The sequence below is a fragment of the Heloderma suspectum genome, chromosome 5 (genome assembly GCF_057233095.1).
Source record: "Heloderma suspectum isolate Gila_16-S chromosome 5, 16-S_ref, whole genome shotgun sequence".
Taxonomy (NCBI): domain Eukaryota; kingdom Metazoa; phylum Chordata; class Lepidosauria; order Squamata; family Helodermatidae; genus Heloderma; species Heloderma suspectum.
This window is the reverse complement of record NC_139462.1, coordinates 193,697,567-193,720,294: the sequence shown is the minus strand read 5'-3', so window position 1 is coordinate 193,720,294 and position 22,728 is coordinate 193,697,567. Positions and strand designations below refer to the sequence as shown.

General features: G+C 42.6%; 1 protein-coding gene across 4 annotated transcripts in view; it reads left to right on the top strand.

The window, feature by feature from the left end:
* The first annotated feature begins 608 nt into the window (after positions 1–608).
* VPS50 (VPS50 subunit of EARP/GARPII complex) overlaps positions 609–22,728 on the top strand; it is a 108,668-nt gene continuing 86,548 nt past the window's right edge. For all 4 annotated transcript variants that reach the window (XM_084858837.1, XM_084858835.1, XM_084858836.1 and 1 more), the window contains exons 1-5: positions 609–760; positions 3,397–3,465; positions 18,766–18,888; positions 19,160–19,231; positions 20,917–20,970. In XM_084858837.1, coding sequence (XP_084714963.1) covers positions 728–760; positions 3,397–3,465; positions 18,766–18,888; positions 19,160–19,231; positions 20,917–20,970 — 351 coding nt within the window. In that variant the 5' untranslated portion in view covers positions 609–727. The remainder of the gene's footprint in view (positions 761–3,396; positions 3,466–18,765; positions 18,889–19,159; positions 19,232–20,916; positions 20,971–22,728) is intronic.

The window sequence follows — 22,728 nt, the reverse complement described above, 5'->3', positions numbered from 1 at the left end:
CCAAGTCTAACGAGTTCAAGGCTTTTGCATGAAACCGAGTGCTGGATTTGGGCTGGGAGAACATCCAAGGGTGAAATTTAAGCAGATTGTTGTTTGCGGCAACCTGAGGAGACTTTTGTATAGGATTTTTGTTGTTCTTCCAAACCCAATACCAGCCTTAGGCCCACCTCTAACCTGTAGTGTTATACGTTGACTATATTGCAGGGCTGTCCTCAGCCATAAACTCCAATAACGGGATAATGCACTATATTGGCATTTATAGGGTAATTTTTAAATGTTTAAAAACTAAAACACACACACACACACTTTCTCTCCCCTCCCCTCTAGATTTTGCCATTGTTTTCTGAGCTTAACTATCACTTCCGGGAGGGGAAAAAACTAGCCAGGAAGGAACCAGGAAGTTTCGTCTTCAGATGGTAGCTTGTTCCTCTCTTTCTCTCTCTCTCTGCGGCTCCTTCCCTCCTGGAAAACCCGCTGTGTGAGAAGACAGGAAATATGTTCTGCTGAACCTTATGGGAGTTGTGGTTCTCTAAGCCACGCTTTCCGGTCCAGAGCGTAGAAGGCGTGTGCCCACTCTGCACTACAAATCCCGTGAAGCACAGAGGCACGAAAAGAAAGCGTGTCACGTGATGCCCAAGATGGCTTCCCCGTGTCGAGAGAAAGCCGAGTCCGATGGGTGACAGGCGCTTGTGAGGCGGGCCGGCCGGCCGGCAGGTACTGCGCTGCCATGCAGAAGATCAAGTCGCTGATGACCCGACAGGTAGTGCGGCGCGGAGAGGCGTCAGTGTGTTAGGGCGCGAAGAACAAAGGGGCAACCTGGAGGGACCCGTGCAGCAACGGGAGGACCTGGCGGTGCCGGGAGGATAGTGGTGTTGCGGGGCTAGGAGGTTTTGCGATTGTAGAGCAAGGCCAGAATTCCCATCAGTACAAGGAAGCCACCTCAGCGGGCTTTGAACGAGGACGGCGTTTGCAGCGGGCGGGGGCGGTAGCCTTAATCACCTGTCGCATTAAAAAACACCCCCGAAAGCCTTTTAAATCCCCCTTACAAGACATAGGGTGGTATCCAGTGTTAGCCCTACTTAGAGTAGACCTATGGAAATTAATGGGACGTAGGTTAGTCATGACTAACGTATGTCCCATTCATTTCAATGGGTCTACTCTGAGTAGGGCTAACATTGAGTACTACCCATTCAGCACTATTCTATGCATGTTTCCTCCATGTGTGTTTCCGTATGTTCAGTAGGAATTACTCCTTGTAAATGAGCTTAGAGCCTTTGTGACGTGGTGAAGTTCAGTGAACAAGGGAGTGCTTCCTTAGGTGTGAGGAAAAAAGAAAAGCAGGACTTCAAAGTCATAAAAAGAGAGATTGTTGAGTTGTTGGCATAGGACCAGTGGCAGGCTTTCTTAGGGTTCCTGAGAGCTTGGGCTCCATTGTTTACTTTGTGCTCTAGCCCTCTTCTGCAGCTTTACCCATTCTCTCTCAGCAAGGTTGAACAGAGAGAGGAACTGCCACACTGTTGCTTTCTTTGTGCGAATTGTTAAAGTTGTTGTTGTTATTAATCATTTGAGTATTTCTATTCTGCTTCTCATTTGCACAAATCCCCAAGCAGTTTACAAAAACACCATAAAGCAATACAATAAACATGCAATAATACAGTGTTAGAGATTGTTAGTTCATGACTGGGGGAAAGGCAAAGTAAAAGAAAATGTTTTCAGTAACTGCCTAAAACATGCCAGTGTTGAGGCATGATGTACTGCAGAGGCCAGATTATACTGCAGGAATAAATGAATGAAAAGGAGTGGGGACTGGGAGAGTGAATGAATGAAGGGGAGAAGTATGGGGGCTTCCTAGAAGAAGGGGAAGAGGGACCACATTCTGGGCAGTCCATAATTTTTTTCAATGTATGTTTTCAAGCACAGGGACTTAGGGTGTGATTCTATGCATGTTTAGCCAGAAAAAATCTTATAATGCTCAGCATGCCCCAGCCAGCATTGGAGGCTGGGGCATGCTGGGAATTGTTCAACTTTTTTCTGTTTAAACATGTATAGGATTGCTCCCTTAGGGAATGACCTAAGTCATATTATCAGGTTGGATTCTGACTGCTCAGACTGAGCCTTTTCGCCTTGTCTTTAAATTCTCTCAGCCCTTGATGACAGAAGGGTTTGTATAATGTTGTCTGTGCTGGTAATGATGACTTTAAGACTGACCAAGCTAGTGAACACAAAGAATGAGCTTGTAGGTTTTGTTTGGGAGTGTAGCATTGGGTAGGGACAGAGAAGATTGGTTTGACTTCTCTGAAAATGGCCTGGGTTTTATTTGTTTGAGAGGGTGTGGCAAGATACCTTTATAGCCTTCTTACATGCTTTTTTATGTGTACAATAAAAAAAAAATCTTTGAAATGAAATATTCCTATATTCTGATGCTATTCATCATACATCTCATACTCTGATATTCTTTTGATGGAATATCATGCAGGGCTGGAGTCAAAGAAAGCTTTATCTCAATTCTAGGGAAGGATTCAAGCTTGGGTACTTCTTGATATGGATGGCAACAGGGAATAAGTTGCAGATCTCTGTAAAGCTCAGTTTCCCAGAGTGTAGAGGTACAACAAATGTTAAAACTATGCTCCTTCCTCTTCCTCCCTAGCACAAATTTGGTGTGTGTGGACTGGGCTCTGCCGATCAAGCTGCAAAGTGTGATATAGACTGCTGTGGGCCTTCTTTGTTCTGCTGTATAGAATTGTTGGCTTGATCCATTAAGGATGGCTTTTTTCCCCAAAGGACTTCCCCTCCCCTCCTGAATCATTTGCTTGGGAATCTGAAATAATGCTATGGATCCATCTGGCTTGTACTTTCCCTCCTTTCATTGATTTGTTTAATCTCAGGGTGGGCAACTTGTGGTCCTCCAGAATATTGGCCTACAACTCCTGTCATCCCCCACAGATAAAGGAGGCTCTCCTCTTCTGACAGTTGCCCTTGATGAGTAGACCACTCCCTCTTCTCAGGTGTTGCTTTTCTTTCTTGAATGCCTGAATAGGGCTAATTTCTCTTTAATTATCAGATTACTATGCATTCCATTATGTTTTCATTTAACTTTTGAATGCAATATAGTTAGAGGTATGAGCTGGTATCGTACATAGTGCCAGTTGTCAGAAAATGGCCATCCTTTTACTGCATTATGCCAATAAATAGGTATTGCAGGTTCTCCCACCATTATTCATATGTATCCCATCTTATTCATGGGAGTAGCTAAATATTTCTAGTTTTGGTTCTCAGTGTGTTTGCTTGATATAGGCTCGTTAAAACTCTCATGTGTTTAGTGTTCGATAGACTATTTCAACCATGGAGGGTGCAGAATGTATTATTTAACCTGCTTTTTTTTTTTTTCTCCCCAAGGGTCTCAAAAGTCCTCAAGAAAATATTCATGATTTGAGCCCCCTTGAGAACTTCAGAATTCCAAGCAAGGTATGATTGACATAAAGTCTACTAGGCACTGTCTGTTTTCAGCACTTCTGTTATCTTATGCTGTTTTCCACTTGTGGTCACTGCTTATTCAAAATGTAATATGAACCTATTATGATTTGTGACTGGCGACTGGTGGCCTGTGGGCAAAATTTGGCCTGTACAAGGCCGTAGTGTGCTTTGTGGGTCCTGGGGGTGTTGCTGTCATGGCTCCTGCCACTTTAAAGAAGACAATGGTAGTGCCAGCGTCTTCCTTTCCAGACAGTTTGATGCCTGCTTAGCTCAGCAACGGTTAAACTAGAATGGGAGAGAGGGGATAAAGGGTGGGTGAAATGATGTGTGTGCTAGGCAACCATGCAAAGTCTCTTATTGCTTCTGGGTTAACAGGAAGTATTAAAAGGTGTTTGTGTTGTTGCTAAGCTGAAGTAGACTTCCTCTGTCCTTCCTTTTCCCTCTGCCCCCTTGCATATTACCCATTGCCTATTAATTTGGCCCCATTTTTGTGGGTCATCTGTGCCAGGGAATGTTTCCCCGGTCACTTAAAAGGAAGCATATTTTAGTCAGAAGTAGCGTCTTTGGTTTTTTTCCCTGCTATCTGCGACATCCTGCTTCAGCCCTTGTATTTCACTTCCTCATTTATTTTTCTTAAATTTGGAGGTGAGGTGGCTGGTGACCCAGAAAAGGGCCTTCTCTGTTGTGGCGCCTAGTACGTAGATCTGCCAGGCACTGTCAGGTACCAGTTGAAGACTTATTTTATTTGCTCAGACACTTTAGATCTCTAGATTTTAGATCTTGATATTTTCATTCTGTTTTCTGCTGAGGATGCATTAGTGCTTTTAATCTTTTAATAATTTGATGTTTTTACTATGTGAATTGCTTAGGTTAGAAAGACTTTAGACTATAACTCGGGAAACAAATCTGTGTAATAAATACAAATAAATTCCTGATTTAACTTTTGCTTGCCTTGGATGAGAGGAACCAAGGTTTCTTCTGTGTTTTATTCCATTGCTGCCTGTTTAAGTGTGTGGTGTGTGTACGTGTGTGGGCAAATATATGTATTAGTGATCATACAAATGAGACAAAATGTTGTTGTGTAGAATGCTCCTGTTCTGTGTTCCAGCCAGCCATGCCCTCTTCCAGGATATTCAAGTACATTTTTCCCTCTGTTCCTGATTTATTTTTTCTTGTGCTCCCAACAGGCATTCAGAATTCTGTGGCGACTGAACATGCTCAGTCCTCAGAAGGCTGACAGCTTTTTTGTATTTCTGCAAACTTTGAGGTTCTCTGAGCATGCTGATATCTCCCCTTTGCTTGTAGCCCCATTTTGTCTACAGTTTTGTTGGCACTCACCAGCTGAATTTGAAATTAGAAGGAATGATAGACAAATTCTTTGATTTTCTTCATATCTGCTTCTGAGTGAGATAATTCCCATGTCTGGCTATGCAGGAATGTATACCTGAGTGAATATGAGCAAGGAAGGACATAGCTCAGTAGCAGAGTGCATGGTATGCATATTTAAGGGCTCAAGTTCAATTTGCATTGAGTAAGGCTGCAAAAGATGTCTTGGCTGAAATCTTGGAGAGCTGCTGCGAATCTTAATAAGCAGTACTGTGGTAGATGAACAAATAGCCGGATGGTACTTAATGACTGAACAACAAATAATTTCTAGGGAGTATGTGGCCTCTTGATCTGTTTAATTATGATACCCATTCCGCTTTTCCCTGGAATCAAGAAGCATTTGTCAGATTATGCAGAATTTGGATAAATCCTAATAGCTTGGTCTTTGCTAATCAGTTTTAATTCAACATAATGATCTGGTTATGCAAAGTGTATGCAAAATAATACACGATTTCCCGCTTCTGTTTTTTGTATAAATCTTTTGGCCTACAGATATGATTGATACATTTCCATGACAACTCATGAATGTCATGAGATGCAGGATTACAATATCATGGCTGGAAACTAAATCCTCTTTAAACTGTATTATTTTGGGGTAGTGTATAAACAGCACATGTTCATGGATGGCATTTGCCAGAAAATATAGAAACTGCCAGAAAATAGGGAAATATTTTGAGAAAGCAGAGAGACAAGGACTTTGTTACCTTAAATCTCCTGGGACTGGGGAGCATATAAACCAATCTTATTCTTTGATGACTGTGAAAGTGTTTAAATCATTTGAAACTCCTATATATTTATCATGTCAAGGACAGTTGGTATCCAATAGTCCAAACAAATGCTTCAGCAGGAAAAAAATATTCTTGGGCTTAGCAAAAGTCTTGTGACTAAAATTGGGTGGCCAAGAACTTGAAATATTTTGCTTCACTGTGTTGGGTATGTAGCTAACAGTATTTCTCAGAGTGGCTCGCTGCTCTGCTGTTTTGCTAGATAAGCAGTTACTGATAGCTTTTTCAAATAGCTGTCAAAGCTAGCCAATAAAATACACCGCTGTTCCTGCTCTGTATTGTGTCTCAGTGCTGCAGCTAGGTAATTTTAGAATCTGGATCTTGGTGTGGGGGGGGCACTCTTTAGATTAGTGGTGGGGACCGTATGGCCCTCCAGATGTTGTTGGACTCCAAGTCCCATTAGCCCAAATAAAAGTAACTTGCCCAAGAACCCAAGTACAAGGCAGAGTTGGGATCTGAGCTCCAAAACACAAAACCACTGTTTTGAACCCAGATAAAGATGATGCTTCAAGGCAGCACATCACTTTGCAACATGCCTGTCAGGGATGAGTCTAAGTGCCTTGAGATGTCTGACAGCTCTGATTCTGAATCAGAGTTGCAGTAGCTGGATCAGAGGCCAGGGAAAGGACCCTCCCTAGTGAGCCAAGATGCTGGGAAAGATTCCTGCGAAGACCTTGACAAACAGATGGGCCAGGCTGAATCCCTTCCCCCTCCCTCCACCGTGAGAGCTCAGGTTTCCAAGGAGGAGGAAGCGGGATGTGATTTGAGAGATGCTAGGGCAAGGCCTCTTTGTAAAGAGCCTCTTTACAAATGCAGATTCCAGGAAACTCTCAGACTGCCTCAGGGCCCTAAACAACTAATCTGCAATCCCTAATTAGAGGAGAGGAACCTGAGGGTAGTGAAGTTGCTGACAGTTTGGCCGTGAACCTCATGGTCAGACTTGCTTTGCAGTGATGCTCCTCCCTTAGGGTGGCTCCCTCCTATGTTGGCTTCCAAGAGTGGCTATCCTGATGGAGCGTCTGACTCCTGCCCCTAACTTTTCCTGCTTTGCTTTGCAACGTGCCCTAGCATCTCTCAAGTCACGCCCCTCCTTCTCCTTGGAAATGTGAGTTTTCATGGTGGAGGGAGGGGACAGAGACTCAGCCTGGCCCATCAGTTTGTCAAGGTCTTTGGAGGAATCTCTCCCAGCATCTTTGCTCACTAGGGAGGTTCCCTGCCCCCGCCTCTGATCTAACTGCTCCAACTCTGGTTCAGAATCAGAGCTGTCAGACATCTCAAGGCGCTTGGACTCATCCCTGACAATACCAGCCTCCCAGTTTTAATTTTTGAAAATCTTAAGAAATAAAATGAAATTCAGGAGGGACAGGGAGCCTGGCAGTGCCAACAGAAGTGTACATGGACATCATGTTGGAGACCCCAGCCTTATTTCAGTTCATGCATGCCACAGGCTAATTTATCACAGACTATGAATAAACCGCGGCCTAGTGGTTAAGATGCTGAACTGCAGACCGGAAGGTCGGCAGGACAGCAGTTCGAGACCCGAGTGCCGTGTGACGGAGTGAGCTCCCGTCTTCAGTCCCAGCTTCTGCCAACCTAGCAGTTCGACAGCAAGAAATTGCAAGTAGATAAATAGGTACCGCTTTGGCGGGAAAGGTAACAGCATTCCGTGCACCTCGGTGTTCAGTCGTGCCGGCCACATGACCACAGAAGTGTCTTCGGACGGCGCTGGCTCTTTGGCTTAGAAATGGAGATGAGCACCACACCCTAGAGTCAGACACGACTGGTTGGGGACACCTTTACCTTTTATGAATAAACCAGTTACTTTTTGAGGTGCCATAATATATTTTGTTGTGTTGCTGCTATAGCCTACATGGCTACTCTTGACCCTGATCAAACAGCATTGGCAGCATCCAGGGCACCTGGTAGCCTCAAGAACTTAGGTGTTTGATGCTATTTCTAGGTGTTTGAAATATTTATTGAGCCTTGCTTATATAGCAGGTTGAAATGACTGTAAATCAAGTATATTGTTAAACCCTTGTTCTAGAATTCAGATTTCTAGATTTCAGTACCCTTCAGAAGTTTTGGACTACAACTTCCATAATCCCTAACCATTGGCCATGCTGGCTGGAGCTGATGGGAGTTGGAAGTCCAAAACACCTGGAGGGCACGAGGTTGGGGGAAAGCTGCTCTAGATACACATCTTGGTATTAAATATTAAAGCCATGAGGCCTTGATTTCAGTGCTGTGGCTTACAGGCTACTAGAGTTTGGAATCCAGCAGAAGAAATAGAGGCAAGGGAAACATTGCACCCTCTCCCCAAATTCTTTGTTTGATTGGACTGCAGACCTCTGATAAGAAGGGTGAATAAAGAGATGTGTTTTGTAGTTCTTCCAGTAATGGAAGAGATCCCATCTCGCTTGTGTTCCCATACTTCTTGCTTCGGGCCATTAGAACAGCAGTCTGATGGCGGCAGGAACAGGAAGAGACCTTCCTCATAGTGCATCAGCAGGAGCCAACCCTTCTCTTCCCTTTCTTGAATGTCCATGGGAATACGTTTTCCCACTTAGGTTTAAAATGTTGGCCCTTGATGTCCTTAATTTGTGAGGTTTATGTTGACTGTGCTAGAATGGCAAGCAAAATGCTTTTTCTCATCCAGTTGCACAAGAGCATTTCATAGGCTTTATTGCATATTAGTTCCAGTAAGTCATGCATGGTCCAAGTCTTTCAGGAAGCAGGCTGAAATCTGGGTAAGCCATCTGAAGCCTCCTTGTTCCTTCATACTAGTTAAGAATGTGGTTTGGGAAGTTGTTCTACATTAATCACTCGTTTGTTTGGGCACTGGTTAAAGGGAATACGGCATGCTGGAAAACCATCCCCAATGGTTGTTCAGCTTTAAAGCCTATGTTTTCTTTTGATCTGTCTTGGATACTAATCTCAGGATTTCATAACTTTCATTGCAAAATATTGTGTTTTCTGATAACCATTGGCTGATATATATTCCCATCCTCCATATTTGGGGGTGTGGGGTGGGGCATTGGAGAGAGAGAGATGCTTTTCCTGCTATTGATTTGGACTTTTTCTTTATACCTGTAACTAAGAAATGGTTATGTTGCTCTGGAAGAAAACACACACAACTAGTCTGAAACTGACAGGTTAAAGCAGCCTTTCCACAACCTGATGCCTTCCAGATTTTTTGGACTCTGTCATTCCTGAACACTGCCCATGCAGTGGGGGCTGATGGGAGTTGTAGTCCAAAATATCTGGATGCCACCAGCCTGGGGAAGGCTGGGTTAAGGTAATAACTTGATTATCTGTTGGATCTCTTTTTGGGAGGCTTGTCAAGAAGTGTGGGTATGTTAGGCAAATAATTCCTTTCTGTAAAAGTGTTACGGAGACTAAAGATGCGTTTTCATCTTGACAATCATTACTCTACAGGCTTTTCCCGAAGTGTCCTCCTCCTAGTCAGAATGTGCAGACATTGCTGATCCACCCAGATGATGTCATCCAACAGTTCTTGTCCATAAATCATTGTTTCCCAGCAACTGGTCTGCAATTGTGGTTGATAGCAAAAAGCCTCAGAAATTCTTGCTTCTGGCAAGCATGACTGCTCTGCATTTTTTCCTTGGGTAGATTGAGTTGTGGGGACCAGCTGGATGGTGTTTGTGAGAATCACTTGCACCAGCCACACATAGGCCCAGTTTGCACACAACAATAACCCAGAATTTGGTGAGAGAAATAACCTAAAACCAAACTGTGGGTGAGAGACAAGCCAGAGTTCCTGCTTTGCATGTAATACTAACCAGCCGACAGTCTGAAGGTCTGTGGTTTGCTTAGCTGCTCCTGCCTATATACTGGCCTTGCTGTCCTGTGTCACATTCAGGGCGCAATCCTGTGCATGTTTAGACAGAAAAAAGTCCTACCACTCCCAGCATTCCCCTGGCTAGCATGGAAAATTGTAACTCTACAGGCCTTTCCCGACAGTGCCCTTCCCCTACAATTTTTTGTGGGAGGCTTGCAGTGTGCGTGTGCGCGTGTGTGGGGAGTCTGCATGCTTAGTTTTGTCAGTGCTTAAGTATGTTCCTCCTACATTTAAAAATTGCGGTGAGTTCATGGCTGAGCTAGTGTCTGAAATGCAAATTTCCAAGGTTCGTTGTCTGTTGGGCAATAGGGACTTTTCAGCCTGCCTTTGCAGAGAGAGCTTTTTCGAAGGGAGAATTGTCAACACAAACCACCTCCAACTTCTTATGTCTTTGTCTGCTTGTCATTAATACCTAAAACCAAAGAATGGAATTGTTAACTTTATCAGCAGCCCTCTCTGTGCACCCATGGGGAACTTACGTTGCTAAAAATCCCAGAGGGCTGTTAATTAAATGTTTACAGAGTTCTGCTAGATCAGAGAGAACACTATTAATTGTAATTAATTTTTTTGTTTAGTTACTCACCCATCAGGATGCTAATACACTGAGACAGGGAAAAGTGAGTAGTTACAAAGCCAAAGAGTGAGTCAGTTTCTTGTGTGGGCACTGGAGTATACAGATGTAATTCAGTATGCTGGAAACACACTTGGCTGTTTTTTGTTTCAGCTTGTGCACAAGGGAAGGCATAACTACAATTGTTGTCCTATAACAGGTTTGGTCTTGGAGGTTAACTGGGTGTCTTCATTGTTCAAAGTGCTGGTTTCATGCTTGCAACAGGTGCGCTCCCCCTTTTTATATAATGCCATACCTGAGATTCCACCCAACCAACCTGAGGTATGGCATTATATAGAAAAATGTCACTGTGAAACAGGCTGTACACCAGTGGGGGGGAATGTATAGCTCTTCAGATGCGGTTGGACTACAACTTCCATCAGCCCTAGCAAGCATAGCCAGTGGTGAAGGATGATGGGAATTGCAACCCCACAACTTCTGGAGAGCCACAAGTTTCCCATCCCTGCTGTACACAGACGCAACTGGCAGCATCCACGGCAATTTACACAACTGCAGCAGCAATTCCTTCAGTGGCCATGATTGGGGGTTGTATCAGTGTGCAACCCAGTTCACTTCAGCTTTTTTCCACATTGTTCTTGTACATGGAGGCAGATTGCTTGGAGAGAGAATGTATATCTGTTTGCATATGTGAACCATACCCTCTTAGGAGTAGCCAATTTGTGTTTCAGAGTAGTGATGGCTTATCATATAGTCTATCTCTGACATGACTGGCAGGATAGTTGTAGCATGTCTGGACTGGAGATGGATGGCTCATGGGTATGGTTATGGCACAGTTAGCATGTGCTTTAGCCCACATCTCTGATGACCAGACACAAAGCCACACTAATGCACTTAGCAGCAGAGATGCATCCGTCTGCCCATGTACCGTATTAGGCCCTGGAGTGGCAATATCTCATATTTTGAATGCAACTGTCCGGCAATACTGACCACCACTGGCAGAGAGATTGTCAATATTTTTAAATAACAGATTTAAATTGCCAAAAAAAGACCTATTTAAATAATCAAGAGTGCTTTCCTATACATACATCCCTGTATGTAGTTTTCAGTAGATAGGCGTAGGATTGCACTGTAATAGGTTGAAAACGTATTTCTTAGTTTCTTAACAAGTTTGCATACCACTTGGTTTATTTGTTTTTTTTTATACCACCCTTCCTCCCAAAGAGCCCAGGCTGGCTAACAACCAATATAGAACACTGTAACCACACAAGTAACAGTAGTGGGCTCTCCCACACTGGAGGCATTCAAGATGAAGCTGGACAGCCATCTGTCAGGGATGCTTTGACTTCCTGCATTAAACAGGGCGTTGGACTCAATGGTCTTCTAGGCCCCTTCCAACCCTACTGTTCTATGATTCTATGAAAATCATGACTCTAAAATCACAAATACATAATAAAACCATCAACACAAGCAACAGAAAAACTAACAGAACACTTCCGTATACCCCCAAAGCTTGCGCAAATAAAGATGTTTTTAGCAGGTGCCTAAATGACAACAGCATGGGAGACAGCTGAATCTCTACCAGAAGGGAGTTCTAAAGCCTGGATGCCACCACTGAAAAGGCCCTGCCACGTGTGGTGGTCCTACAGGCTGCATTGCTCAAGGGCACCACAAGCAAAGCCTCCCCAGCTGATCTGAAATCCCAGGTTGGTCAGTATTGGGAAAGGTAGTGTTTCAACCATCTGGTCCTGAGCCATTTAGGACTTTGGAATTAGGTCTGTTAGCTCACTAGCAGGCCGTGCAGAGATTTCAAAACTAGTGTGAAATACATTTCATTCCCCCTGTCAACAGATGGGCAGCAGCGTTCTGCATCATCTTCAGCTTCGGGACTGTCTTCAAGGGAAGCCCCGCATAGATAACTTTCCAAATGGAAGTTACCAGAGCATGGACTCCTACTGTTGCCGGGTTATCCTGGTCCAGGTACGGCTGTAGCAGGGTAACCGGCTGTAGCTGGCCATAACCACTCCTGGCCCCTGAGGCGCCCTGCTCCCCATGACCACCTTGAATCGAGGAGTACTCCCACACTGTGCACCTGCTCCGTCAGCAGGAGTGCTACCCCATCCAGGGCAATCGATCTACCCAATTCCCAGACCCTAGAACCATTTACCCACAGAGCCTCTGTCTTACCAGGTTTTAACTTCTCTACCCTCATCCAGACCATCACAGCCTAGATTGTATCACTCTAGTCACCAGCTGAAAGAGCTCAGTGGGGCAATTCAACAAGGAGACAATGGTGGTGGAGTAAGTTCTTCCTGCCATCACTGCTGCTACATGGTAGGCAAGATTGTTTGCTCTCGCCTGTATGGTCACATTCGAATTGAGACTTAAGCCACCAGCACTCTAGCTGCCAGCCAGTCTGTTTCATCACTTGTAGGTCCCTGGAAAATCAGGGAGCCTTTCACGCTGGAGAGGGCGCTCTGGAGTGATGGTGTCAATATCTTTTTAAACCATTCCACAGTGAGACCAGGGTGTCGACAGGAACTCCAGCCATGGTTGCTGTAACAAGTAGAATGCATTGATTTACTACTAAATAGGGTCTTTCTGTGATCTAGAACACCCAACCTGCCATTCTCCATACGGTTTGGACTACAACTCCCATCAAACCCAGCCAGCATGACCAGCAGGGAGTTATAATGGGAGTTGTAGTCCAAGACATCTGGAGGGCGCCAGTTTGGGGAAAGCTGACCTAGAGCTTAATAAAAAAAAATCTTTACTTGGGCAGTATGCTTTTGTCCTGCTAAATTATATTTGCTTGGGAACAAGATACAGATTTTTGTTCGACTTTCTCTGCATACATGCAAGGATACTAAACAAGTTCACTTACTTGAAAGCTAAGCCTTTAACATTTGCTTATTAATTAATTAATTAATTACATTTCTATACTGCCCAATAGCTGAACCTCTCTGGGCAATTCACAACAATGAAAACCATGACATACAACCCGATAGGATACAATATAAAAGTTTAGACTACAGTATAAAATAAAAATAAAAGCCAAAATAAAACCTAGTGGTAGTGCAAAGATTTAAAATACAGTAACAGATTTAAAACAAATTACGTGTTTGTAAGGTAGTCCCATTGAACAAAGTGAGATTTACTTCCAAGTAAATATGCATAGGATTCAGCTGGAATGATCGAGAACTTCCTAAAAGCACTAGCTGCTAGTTACTGGGCAAAATATTGTATACCCATGAGACTGGAAGGAAATTCTATACTACTGAGGTTGGTAAGGTCACAATTCTCTATTATATGACACACATTGCAGAGCTCAATACTTTGAGGGCATAAAATAGTAGAACAAGATCACTCCAGTCGATTCACTGGATGATTCTGGTGTGGTGTAGGAAAGCATCTCCAGGATTTTTGAGCCTATGATGACTTTATAGTACTTGGGTCCACTGGGAAGCCTACAATAATAAATGTAAGACAATTACTTGTTGAATTTATAATGCCTAACCTCAGCCTTTTACGACAGTATTCCAGCTGAGCTATTTAAAATCCTAATGTGGTGCTGGAGAAGACTCTTACGAGTCCCCTGGACTGCAAGGAGGTCAAATCAGTCAATCCTACAGGAAATCAACCCTGACTGCTCATTGGAAGGACAGATGCTGAAGCTGAAGCTCAAATATTTTGGCCACCTAATGCGGAGAGAAAACTCTCTCGAAAAGATCCTGATGCTGGGAAAGATTGAAGGTAAAAGGAGAAGGGGATGGCAGAGGATGAGATGGCTAGATAGCATGACTGATGCAATGAATATGGACATGAACACGCTCTGGGAGAGAGCGGAGGACAGGAAGGCCTGGCGTGCTATGGTCCATGGGGTCACGAAGAGTCGGTCACGACTGAACGACTGAACAACAACAACAACCTCAGCCTTTTAACTCAGCATGTTTGTTTATGATTCACTTTGAAGACATTTAATGTTTACCGTGTTTACATTTTACATGTTTAAATATTTAACGTGCTTGTATTAAATCCAGATATCTTTTTAAACCAGGTTATTTTTTCAAAATAAATGCTCATAATTGAAGTTAAAATAAAATGTAAAAAAGATTTATATTAAAAATAAAAATAACAATTTTTACCCTAAATCAGAATTTTTAAGTATATTAGAACAGGTATGATTTTGTTGCACGCCAAGGAGTTTTTGGGTGATATGAATGTTGATTTCAAGGTTACAGTTCCCGCATCTTATTGCCAGCAGTTTCCTTTCTCTGCTATTGTTACATTTATGTGCATGTCTCCATAATTTTTCACTGCACCGGAAATTTCCTTAATATTCCGAGTTGCTGATGTTGAACTATATAGAAGATTTTAATCTGTGGATCTGAGCCTGAACCTTTCTTTGTGTTGCAAAACCAAAACCTTTTGTTTTTATATAATAATAATACATTTCTTTGTTGTTGTTCAGTCGTTCAGTTGTGTCCAACTCTTCGTGACCCCATGGACCATAGCACGCCAGGCCTTCCTGTCCTGCGCTCTCTCCCGGAGCGTGCTCAAGTTCATATTCATTGCATCGGTGATGCTATCTAGCCATCTCATCCTCTGCCGTCCCCTTCTCCTTTTGCCTTCAGTCTTTCCCAGCATCAGGGTCTTTTCCAGGGAGTTTTCTCTTCGCATTAGGTGGCCAAAATATTTGAGCTTCAGCTTCAGTATCTGTCCTTCCAATGAGCAGTCAGGGTTGATTTCCTTTAGGATAGACTGATTTGACCTCCTTGCAGTCCAGGGGACTCGTAAGAGTCTTCTCCAGCACCACAGTTCGAAAGCATCGATTCTTCGGTGCTCAGCCTTCCTTATAGTCCAGCTCTCACAGCCATACATTACTACTGGGAAAACCATAGCTTTGATTAGACGGACCTTTGTTGGCAAGGTGATGTCTCTGCTTCTTACTATGCTGTCTAGGTTTGCCGTAGCTTTCCTCCCAAGGAGCAAGCGTCTTTTAATTTCATGGCTACAGTCACCATCTGCGGTGATCTTGGAGCCCAAGAAAGTAAAATCTGTCACTGCTTCCATTTCTTCCCTTTCTATATGCCAGAAAGTGATAGGGCCAGATGCCATGATCTTAGTTTTCTTAATGTTGAGTTTCAAACCAGCTTTTGCACACTCCTCTTTCACCCTCAACAAGAGGCTCTTTAGATCCTCTTCACTTTCTGCCATTAGGGTGGTATCGTCTGCATATCGGAGGTTGTTGATAATTCTCCCGGCAATCTTAATTCTGACCTCTGATTCATCCAACCCGGCATTTCTCATGATGTACTCTGCATATAAGTTAAATAAGCAGGGTGACAATATGCAGCCTTGTCGTACTCCTTTCCCAATTTTGAACCACTCAGTTGTTCCATGTCTGGTTCTTACTGTTGCTTCTTGACCCTCGTACAGGTTTCTCAGGAGACAGGTAAGGTGGTCTGGTACTCCCATCACTTTAAGAATTTGCCACAGTTTGTTGTGATCCACACAATCAAAGGCTTTAGCGTAGTCAATGAAGCAGAAATAGACATTTTTCTGGAATTCTCTTGCTTTCTCCATGATCCAGCGAACGTTGGCGATTTGATCTCGATATTGACCATCTGGTGATGTCCATGTGTAGAGTCGTCTCTTGTGCTGTTGGAAAAGAGTGTTTGCTATGATCAGCGTGTTCTCTTGGCAAAACTCTATTAGCTTTTGTCCTGCTTCATTTTGTACACCAAGGCCATGCCTGCCTGTTATCCCGGTGATTTCTTGACTTCCTACTTTAGCATTCCAGTCCCCTATGATGAAGAGGACATCTTTTTTTGGTGTTAGTTTTAGAAGGTGTTGTAGGTCTTCATAGAACCGATCAACCTCAACTTCTTTGGCCTCAGTGGTTGGCGCATAGACTTGAATTACTGTGATATTGAATGGTTTGCCTTGGATTCGTACTGAGATCATTCTGCCCCATAGCTGAAGCTCTCTGGGTGGTTTACAAAGGTTAAAAACATTAAAAATACAATAAGCAAGATTTAAAAACATAAAATACACAGAGACAGTATAAACAGAGGCAACATATATCTAAAAAATAGCTTTGAGCAATCAGCCAAACCATAAAATAAATCCAGGATAAATTAAATCTGTAATTCTGTAGGTACTCCACAAGATGGCACTTTAATGAAACTAATGAGGACAACCAAATATACAACCAGAACACATTTCAGGTGTACTTTCTTTAGTTCTGAAAGTTAAATGCTGCATAAAAATGGATCAATGTAGCAGTCAACAACATCACCCTTCATGTGAATTTGTTCTCTTTATCTCAATGATTGTAATGAAATCAAAAGAACTTCTAAGTCTCTCCCACACAATCACATTAAGCTCCTGTTTCTTTGCAAAATACTTCTTGAATAATTACAGTTCTTTTAGTAGTCCTCTAGGGCAATTTACAATTTATCTTTTCAGAGAGGATACCCATCCCTTATTCTGCTCCTTTTATAATTACTTCTTTATTCTGTTAATTTGAGAGAAGTTACATGTCTAGTCAGCAGTTTAAAGCAAGCTGCCTGGACAACTTTTGATATTGGAAGGCATATAAATACTATAAAATATAATTTGCATTTATATTTTTGACATTGTGTACACCTGAGTTCTCCAGTGTGGTACCCATGGGTACCAATGTACCTGCAGACACCTCTCTGGGTGCCTACCAGGCTCCCCCCCCAATTTTTATTTCATTTTTAAAGGGATTTTTAATTAAAAAAAAAAGTAACTGGGATGCTGGCACGCTGTCAGCCTCCAGCAAAGTGTCAGCCTCCAGCAAAATCTGTATTTCTAAGAATGCCTCTGGGCCTCACATCTCTGTTCCAAACAATTTGCCTTCTGTAAAATGAGTATTAGAGCAGAAAATTGTGGGTTCAAGAGAGTGGGTTTGTGTTTTGGAGCTCAGACCCCGCCTCTGCCTTGTACTTGGGTTTTTGGGTACATTACCTTTCTTTTAGTTTCACCACTTTAACTTTGGGGAAATAAGTGTTTTGTGACTGGTCATGCCCACCATAGCAGCCATTTTGTGAGAGTGCCCATAACACTCTTATAACATTCTAAATGTGCTCACTGACCCAAAAATGTAGGGGAACCCTGGATGTTTGTAATATATAGGATAGTCAATGAGTGGTTCACAGCTTCCCTCTTTGATCCAAATACCAAGGTTTTATTCTGTCATTGCTGTTTTCAGTCTCACTAATTGGTTTCTACTTTGTTAAGCTGTGAGTTAGTCATGCAACTAGAAATCAAGTTGAGAAATTAATACAGTTGCTTTTGGAGCAATCAGATTAATGCTTTAGGCAAATGTACTGTGACACTTAAATTAGGGGAAAAACTTATTTTTATTGCATTCTAAAGTCTATTTAATATCCCGGTACAGTCAATTAAGTCTGAGATCTGTTATCCCTGTTTTCAGGTAACATGTTAGGTCTCTTATGCAGCTGTGTAAAATTTGAGGGTGACAAATGAAATGTCTTTGTTTCTCATAAAATGTGTTAGATTAGCCAGTAGCAACTTTACTGTTGCTAGGTTTGAAGACTGCTGTGCTAATGAGATAGATAATTGTATGTAGCTGCTTGTCCACATAAGGATTGTATTAGGAGCAGTTGGGTGGCTTTACTCCACATATTCTGCTGGAGAAATGGGTGAAGACTGTTGCCTCATCTTGCCTTAATAGGGGACAAAGTATTTCAAGTCTCCTGTTCTTCTTAGGATAAAATGGGGTAGCAAATTTAGGGCCTGTTTTCACCATTTTGCTGGCAGGAGAAAAAAATTGCTTTAGCACAGCCTCTTGCTTGAGAATTAGGTTGTGGTACTTTATTTTTCAGTGTAAGTAAGGTCTGGCAACCACTTCTGGGGGGGCTTTATGGAACTTCAGCTGCTGGGATGCAGCTAGGTAATTTTAGACCCCAAATGCAATGGTCTTTTGGGAGGCCCTTTTAGATGGCCATGTGTATTTCAGTTGCGAAACACACAACTAACGTTTTTCTTCCTCCCTGCAAACGCCAGTCCATGCTTTAAAACTGCTTCTACATTCCTGATAAGTTAGAACAACTACAAAACTATTTGCCAACTCTGATTTTACAAATATATACTCTGCGCGTGTGCTGTTCTTCATTTCTGCATTTTAAACTCACTTAAACCATAGCACCATTATGATTATGGGAATAAAATGGAGTTTGCTTATGCTATCTGAATGCCTCTGCCGTCTTGAAGCTTGCATCCCCTGCCCCTCTCTGAGTGGTCATTTGCCAGGATGGTGGTGGGGAGGCTGAGTTTTGGGGCCCTGGACTTTGGGCCCAGCATCTAGCCCTAGCTACACCACTACTCAGCTATCAGTGCTCAAACCCTGGAAGACTTGAAGGGAGACCTAGCTTCTATTACTGGCTCTATGGCTTAGAGAGATGGTGGAGGTTCACAAAATGGCATTCTGTGTTGCAGCAGAGAAAGATGGTGACACTTTAGCGAGATACAGTGTGAATGATACGTTTCTTCAAAACAGTAAGAGAATTATAGCTCCTCTTGTGGTGTACCTAACCCCTTTCATGGCTTGCATTGTAAATCGCCTTTGGAAAGCAATTTGCTTTGGTGATGCATCACTCTCCAATGTGAAACACCGTATTCAAATGCATTATGTGTTTAAGGAGGAACTCAGAGAGCTCCGGGAACAACCAACTGATCCTCAGGCACAGCAAGAAATAATTAACAGCATTGAAGAAGTCTATTTTTCCAGTGATTCCTTTGATATTGTTAAGTATGAATTGGAGGTAAGGAGATTCTCTGAATTAGAATGACAGTGTTTCTCAAGAAATCAATTTTGGCATAGATGCTTCGGTTCTTGCCTTAACGGCATCTGTATTTTTCTCTGCTCTCAAAATGGACATATCCATCTATTTGGGCAGGTCTGATCCAAAACATGGATGGGTATCATCCCATTAGTAGTGCTTGTTGGTCGTTTAAGTAATTCAGCAATTGGGTGGGTTTTATGTTTTGTGGCGTGTGTTTATGAACTGGATTTTGTTTGTGTATAATGTGCAGAAGCTGCCTCCTGTTCTTAGCCTTCAAGAACTGGAAGAGAACAGAGACAAACTAAAGCAACAGCAAGCTGCTGTAAGTAGGAAGTGCTCTCTCCTTCTTTCATCCCACCCTCTTCAATGAGATCTCCAACCTTAATTATTATTTTTGTCAGAACCAAAAGGGTAGCTTTAATGTGACCTTGAAAACAATGTTGCATTTTCAGTGCAGACTGACAAATTATAATTCACGTGATGGCTGTTTGTTCTCCTCCTCTAGCCAAGCTTTGCTTTTGTCCGGTCCTTAGCTCCACGGTTGGCTCTCTTTAGCTGCCATTGTGTGGCCTTCTCTGCTTCAAGGCAGCCCATATTAGCACTGCGTAGCTGAAACTCCAGGGAGGAGGGCTATAGATTCATGGTGTACAGCACAGGCCTTGCAAGTGGAAGGTCCCAAGTTCAATCCCTGGCATTTCCAGTTGAGAGGGTCTGGGAAAGACCATTTTCCTAGGACCTCTGAAGGCTGTTTCCGGGGCTGGATGGAACAATGGTCCCGCTTGGTATAAAGCAGTTTCATATGTTGTCCATTGAAACCAGTTTATTTATTGTATTATTACCCAGGGGGCAGGGGTTGTTTCAGGGTTAGACAACCCTCAGATAACCCATAGTTTGTTTTAGTGTTATTGGAGGGTTGTCTAACTCTCAGACAACCCCTGCTGCCTGGATTTGCATTACATGGCCAGCCATGTGTCTGGCATGACGCAACAGGCTTCGTGGGTAACTTAAGCCATGGTGGGCTGTCATGTCGTGTGAACCAGGTCTGTGTTCACATGCTGGCCACGGAGGAGGGGAAGCTACCTTCTCTGTGGGCAGAATGGGCACAAAGTAGCCTCTTAGAAGACTAGTGCATTTTGGGGGCTTCTAGCAAGCAGGCTGGTGGAAGAGGGGCAGAATGATCTACACTCCTCCTCCAGCTCACTCACTCACCTGCACAGAGCTCCTTGTCACCTGTGGGGTGCTCTATGTGTGCCCTGGGGGTGGGGGTAAAGTCCTGTTCTCTGCAAGATGCATGCTGTAATCTGAACTGTATGTGCAAATTTGCAGAAATTAATGCTTTGAGGCAGATAATTACATGAGATTACTTCTATGTCCCTTCGAGTATGGGACACAATTGCACGACAATGAAAAGATGCTTATTTTATTTATTGTTGGCTAAGTACCAGATTCAACAGCTTTATATTTACTGGAACTTGGAAGTAGTGGAAAGAGGAGAACATACTGCTTATTAAAAGAAAAATCACAAATTAATTTTAGCATGCTAATAGTAATTGCTACATTCCATAAATTGCTTTTAGGATGGCACATTTATTTTTTAAAATGTGGATTATTTAAATTTCCTTTATAGGTTAATCATTTTATGATTATGTACTAATGACAAGGTAAATGGGCTATATTTAGCTTCATTGTCCTATGTCTGTCTTTTAATTTGCATTCAAGTGTGCTCTTCAGTTTGGAACAGGGTGGGAGGTTAATTTCAATTCTGCTCCTGGTTTCCAATAAGAGCCTATAATTTTCCTTGTCTTTGGTTTTTAGCCAGATGTGGCCATCATTTTTGGAGTGTTGATCACTTTTACTGCCAAATATTTTAATTTGAAGATAATCTAATGTTTCAGATGGCTTATCAAGAGTTTCTGAAGCTCTTAAAAGTACTTGATGCAAACTTGTTCCTTTCAAATAGTACACTTCCTGTACTTGCTGTGTCTTACCTTAAATATTTTCTTTAAGGTATCTAAAAAAGTTGCAGACTTGATACTCGAGAAACAACCTGCATATGTCAAGGTAAGATAGGGAACTATAGTGTGTGTGTATTATTTAATTGCAGCAGCCTTACATGATTTATCAAGTGCTACATGTACTGTTAGTATAATTCAGTTTAATAGCTTTAATTAGACTTTCTATCTTTCTTTCTTACAAAATATTTGTACCCTCCTTATCTCCGAAGAATTCCTGGAGACTTACAAGAAAGTGAATAATTTAATCATTAAAAAACATCCGTCCAGTTTACAACCTAACATGAAATAAAGTGACAGTAGTAGGAAACAACACAACAGCAATGAAAATATTTTAAATATGCAAAAAATAGATTAAAACAGCAAGTTAAAAGTACATACTGAATGCCTTCCTAAATAGGAAAGTCATTAATGGGGAGAAAAGATGGGCCTTCTTTAGAAGGGAGTTCCAGAGCCTAGGCTTTGATAAGCTTCCACTGGGCTTTAAAGACCTGGCTGTTCAGGCGGGCATTTGGGGTGGGTTAGGGTTTTTTAGAGCAGTGTTATTTTGTTTTTTGTTTGTTTGTTCAGTTGATTATGTAAATTTGTTATTAGTACTGTATACTGCCTAGAATGGCCGGGTAGCTGGCCAGATGGGTGGTTAATAAATCAAATAATATAAATAAATAGGTATAGCTGCCAGAAAGGGATGCTTTTGTGCAGGGATGTTGAATTCAGTTTTGGAGAAGTTGGGGGGGGGGCATTCCAGTGGTGGGCAGGGCCAAAATCATGGAGTTGGAAGTGACCTCGGAATTCATCTAGTCCAACCCCCTGCTCAGTGCAGGCTCTGCAGTGTTGGGTGCAGCTACAACATCCCTGACAGATGACCATCTAGCCTCTGCTTCAATATCTCCAGCAAAGGAGAACCCACCATCTCCTGAGGCAATCTGTTCCACTGCTGAACTGTCAGGAATTTTCTCGTAACATTAAGCTGTAATCTGCTTCCCTGCCATTTCCACCCATTGGTTCTAGTCCTGCCCTGAGGAACAACAGCAAACAAGTCTGCTCCATCTTCTGCATGACAGCCTGTCAAATATTTGAAGACCACTATTAAACCCACAAACATATTTTAGCTTAAAGCTCTTACTGCCATTAGCTAAGCCTCAGGAGTGGCGTTTCATCTGTTTAGAATGGGAAATAAACCGGGCAAAAGTTGGGAAACCACCAAAGATTAGTGGTCAAGGGAAGGGGGTGGAGCCATGTGGTGCACCGCAGGTGGCTGGATTTGTTCCCCAGGTGGCCTGAGGTCCAACACCCCTGCTTCAGTGAATGGGAATATGTAGTCCAGGAATAGGCAACCTTGTAGCTTCCACATATTCTGGCCTACAATACCCATCAGCCCTGGCCAGTATAGCCAATGGTCAGAGATTATGGGACTTGTAGTCCAAAACATATGGAGGGTGCCAGGTTGCCTATCTTTGATGTAGCCTTACAGTTTAATCCTATACATGTCTATTCAGAAGTCCCATTGCATTCAATAGGGCTTACTGCTAGGTAAGTGGGTATAGGATTAGGGTTTTAAACTCAAAATAAGTAGTGTTTTAAAAAAATAAAAAACTATCTGGAGTCCTAAGAACAATATGCTTGGATCTCTTTCCTTGGTTCATAATCATCAAAAATATTTCAGATTGACACATTCTACATATTGGTCATGGTTGGGTTAAAAAAAAAAGTAGAGGAGCAAGTAACTTTGGGCACTGAGTATCTATAGTGAAGTCAGCCTTCCCCAACCTGGTGCCTGGCAGTTGCCATTGGCCATGCTGTCTGG